A 4149-nucleotide genomic window follows, 5' to 3' on the forward strand; every position below is an offset into this window, starting at 1 on the left:
CTCCGCTTGATCTCAACTGCAGATTTCAATTTTGTACTTAGCGCGGCAGTAAGGGTGCGGCAAAAACAAAAAAAAAAAAAAAAAAAAAACTCGGACAAAGAGTGCATCATCGAATGGAAGTAAAGTAATTTTAATTCAATGAGTTTCTTATTTATTTTTGTTTCTCACTTTATTAGAAGATAATTTACAATCTATCTCTTTTTTTTTTTTTTTTTCTTTTTCTTTTTCTTTTTTTTTTTTTTTTTTTTTTTTTGTTGGTTATGATTTGTTATTCGGTTTTCTTACACAAAAATCAGTGAAAAAAGCCACTTTAAATGTTTTTATAAACTAATTTTTCCGTTTTAGTATGTGTTATCAGCCAAAATTTTCAAACATTTTTATCACAAACACCCTTAGTGGTCAATAGAACAGATCAATCAAAATTAGAAACTGGGGTTGTTGGGATAGCCGAAACTGGTAAGTTTATTTTGAACATATTCTTATTAGAACTCATGAAATCAAAGAACTAAATTCAAATAAATTGTAAGCAAGCTAGGACCTACGGTGAGGTTGGCATGCTATATATCAGTCACTTTCACAACATCAGTTGAAAGATTACCACTGTTTGCTCTTGATAGATGTTTGAATATTAGTTTGCTGTTGTTGAATTTTTATCTTTCTATTCATCCAGAAGAAAGGAAAAGATCAAAAGTTATATCAAAAAATATTGAAAACATTTACCCTAACTGACTCTGCATTAAATGGGAAATATTTTCGGCTTTTTTAATACTTAAATGCTGTTCTCTTTCGATACCTTCTAAAATTACATCATATCTACAAACAAATGCTGTTTGGGAATAGATGAATTATAAATTTAAAAAAAAAATGCAGTAACCAATTTTTTAAACATAAAAAAAATGTAGGATTAAAATATTGGAATTCTAGTTTGTAAATGCGTCTTTAAAATCTTTAAACCAGCTTTTTACTCAGTATATCGACTATGCTGAAACTCTAAAAAACGTCAGAATTAGAATTAATGACAGTAATCAATGCATTTACAAATTCATTGCTTTTGTTTCTAAAGTTTTCACAAAAAATAATTGCACAAATGATGCACTTAAAACTTTTATTTAGAGAAACATTAAATAAATTATTAACATTATGCATACGTGCAGAACTCTATGAATACTTAAAAGAAGAAAAAATAACTGATCCTTACAAGCATTCAGCTGAATATACATAATGAACTTTACATCAAAAGAAACAAAACTAATTTGTTGAGAAGTGAATTAGAAATTTTTTTGAGCAATGATCGACAAAGAACGGTTAAAAAATACATTAAAAATAGAATTATATTACACACATTCTAATTATTTGCGCATTAGAAGGCACAAATTTCTTCATATAATATCGACACAACTAAATGTATTGTTCATACGGTTTTTAAGAACAGCTTTCTTATAAAGAGAGTAATCACTTGAAAAATCAATCTGCAACAGATTTGCAACTCGCTTAGCATGATCCTTTGCAAGATCGCTGCGCACAGTTCTTTCTACACGAGTCAAATCTTTTGCAGGATTCATCAACACAACATTTGCAGTCGCATACACAAGAACAACTTTCCATTTCCTTGCACGTTCCAGCAGCACAACATCTGCAGTTTTGTCTGCAGGGGCAATCTCCTTTGCTCTTGCAGGATCCGTCAGCACAGCACTTGCAGTCATTTCCACACGAACAACTTCCTACAGCCTTGCAAGTTCCATCATAACAACATTTGCCGCTTTCCCCGCAAGAGCACCCAGCTTTGCTTTTGCAGGATCCATCTGAGCAACACTTACAATCATCTCCACATGAACAACGCTCGACTGTCTTGCAAGTTCCGTTAGCACAGCATCTGCAGTTTTCTCCACATGAACACTCATCTCTGCTCTTGCAGGATCCATCAGCACAGCACTTGCAATCATTTTCACATGGACAACTTTGTACAGCCTTGCAAGTTGTGTCAGAACAACATTTGCAGCTTTCTCCACAGGAGCAGCCACCTTTGTTTTGATAGGAAACATCGGCACAGCAAGTGCAAGCTTTTGCACATGAGCAGGTTCCGTTTCTTTTACAGGAACCGTCGGTGCGGCATTTGCAGGCTTCTTCACAAGAGCAAGCTCCTTTGGTTTTACAGAAACTGTCGTTGAAGCAATTACAGACATCTCTACGGGAGCAACCCACTTTGGTTTTACAATAACCATCGGCGCAGCAATTGCAAGTTTCTCCACAGAAGCAGACTTCTTTGCTTTTACAGGAACCGTCGATGCAGCATTTGCAGACTTCTCCGCAGGAGCAGGAACCTTTGCTTTGACAGGACTCATCGGCGCACCAAGTGCAAGCTTTTCCACAGAAGCAGGCTTCTTTGCTTTTGCAGGGCCAATCGGCGTAGCAATTGCAAACTTCACCACAGGAGCAAGCTCTTTTGGTTTTACAGGAACCGTCAATGCAGCATTTGCAGGCCTCTCCACAAGAGCAAGCTCCTTTGGATTTACAGGACATGTCGGTGCAGCATTTGCAGGCTTTTCCGCAAGAGCAAGCTCTTTTGGTCTTACAGGAACCGTCGCTGCAACATTTGCAGGCTTCTTTGCAGGAACAGCCTTTTTTGCTTTGACAGGACTCATCGGCGCAGCAAGTGCACGTTTTTCCACAGGAGCAGGCGGCTTCTTTGCATTCGCAGGACCTGTCGGTGCAGCATTTGCAGGCTTCTCCACAAGAGCAAGCTCTTTTGGTTTTACAGGGGCCGTCGTTGCAACATTTGCAGGCTTCTCTGCAGGAACAGCCACCTTTACTTTGACAGGTCTCATCGGCGCAGCAAGTACAAGCTTTTCCACAGGAGCAGGCTTCTTTGCATTCGCAGGGCTCGTCGGTGCAGCATTTGCAGGCTTCTCCGCAAGAGCAAAGTCTTTTGGTTTTACAGGAACCGTCGACGCAGCATTTGCAGGCTTCTCCGCAGGAGCAGACACCTTTGCTTTGACAGGACCCATCGGAGCAGCAAGAGCAAACTGTTCCACAAGAGCAGAATTCTTTGCATTCGCAGGACCCGTCGGTGCAGCATTTGCAGGCTTCTCCACAATAGCAAGCTCCTTTGGTTTTACAGGAACCGCCGATGCAGCATTTGCAGACTTCTCCGCAGGAGCAGCCACCTTTGCTTTGACATGACTCATCGGAGCAGCAAGAGCAAACTGTTCCACAGGAGCAGGTTTCTTTGCTTTTGCAGGATCCGTCGATGCAACACTTACATTTCTCTCCGCAGGAGCAGGATTTTGCTTTAGGAGAGCAGCTTTCGCTTTCCGTCACACAAGCTTTCTTTTGTCTGCAACATGGGCATATTTCTCTTTGAGAAGCAGTAGCATTGCAACAGTTGCAGCAATAACAATTATCTCCGGAGCAGCAAATCTTTTTGAGATCCATTTTTCTGAAAAGAAAGAAAATAAAAAATATGGTTTAGAATTTCGGTTGTCGAGTGCATAATTCATCAAACGTAACACGTAGGTCTACCTAAAATCAGTTTATTTTGAACACCTGTTTTTTGTATGAGCTTCAAATAAAAATGCATGGTACCTCTTTATACTCGCATTTTAAATATAATGAGACCGTAATGTTGAATTGAATGTAGGTTTTAAAAATTTTTGTGTTTTTTTCTAGAAAGCAGCATGAAATACAAAGAGGATATGAAAAACCCGTTTAACAAGCAGTGAAGCTAATATAACCTCCCCCCCCCACCACCACAGAAAAGGGATCTTAAAAATTTAGATAATTCTATCTCAAGAAATGATCTTGTTTATTACAGAAGGAGAAAATTAATTACAGAAGATAACGATTTTTACTTCCTTTTACAAAAAAGGAAGTATTGTATTCGCAAAAAAAATTTCAGTCAAAAATTTACCTTAATTTCCATTTTAGTCACCCCACAATAATTGTTGAGTTTTTTGTTTCGACTCGACCACACGTGGATAAGTGCCTAAGAACATATAGACACGAGAAATATCCATTTGGATGATTCCCGAGTTAGTTACAACGAGTTTTCTCGTGACGTCTGTCTGTATGTATGTGCGTATGTATGTCGCATAACTGAAGAACGGTATGTCCTAGAAAGTTAAAATTTGGTACGTAGACTCCTAGTGGGGT

The 4149-nt window shown here is 38.4% G+C and overlaps 1 protein-coding gene across 1 annotated transcript; it reads right to left on the reverse strand.

Annotated features, from left to right (window-relative positions):
- Window positions 1-1491: 1491 nt before the first annotated feature.
- On the reverse strand, window positions 1492-3432 carry LOC129223299 (balbiani ring protein 3-like). The gene has a single exon (XM_054857865.1). The coding sequence runs from the start codon at window positions 3430-3432 to the stop codon at window positions 1492-1494; it is 1941 nt and encodes a 646-aa protein (XP_054713840.1).
- Between the last annotated feature and the right edge of the window lie 717 nt (window positions 3433-4149).

This window comes from Uloborus diversus, chromosome 5 (genome assembly GCF_026930045.1).
Source record: "Uloborus diversus isolate 005 chromosome 5, Udiv.v.3.1, whole genome shotgun sequence".
In the NCBI taxonomy this organism is placed as follows: domain Eukaryota; kingdom Metazoa; phylum Arthropoda; class Arachnida; order Araneae; family Uloboridae; genus Uloborus; species Uloborus diversus.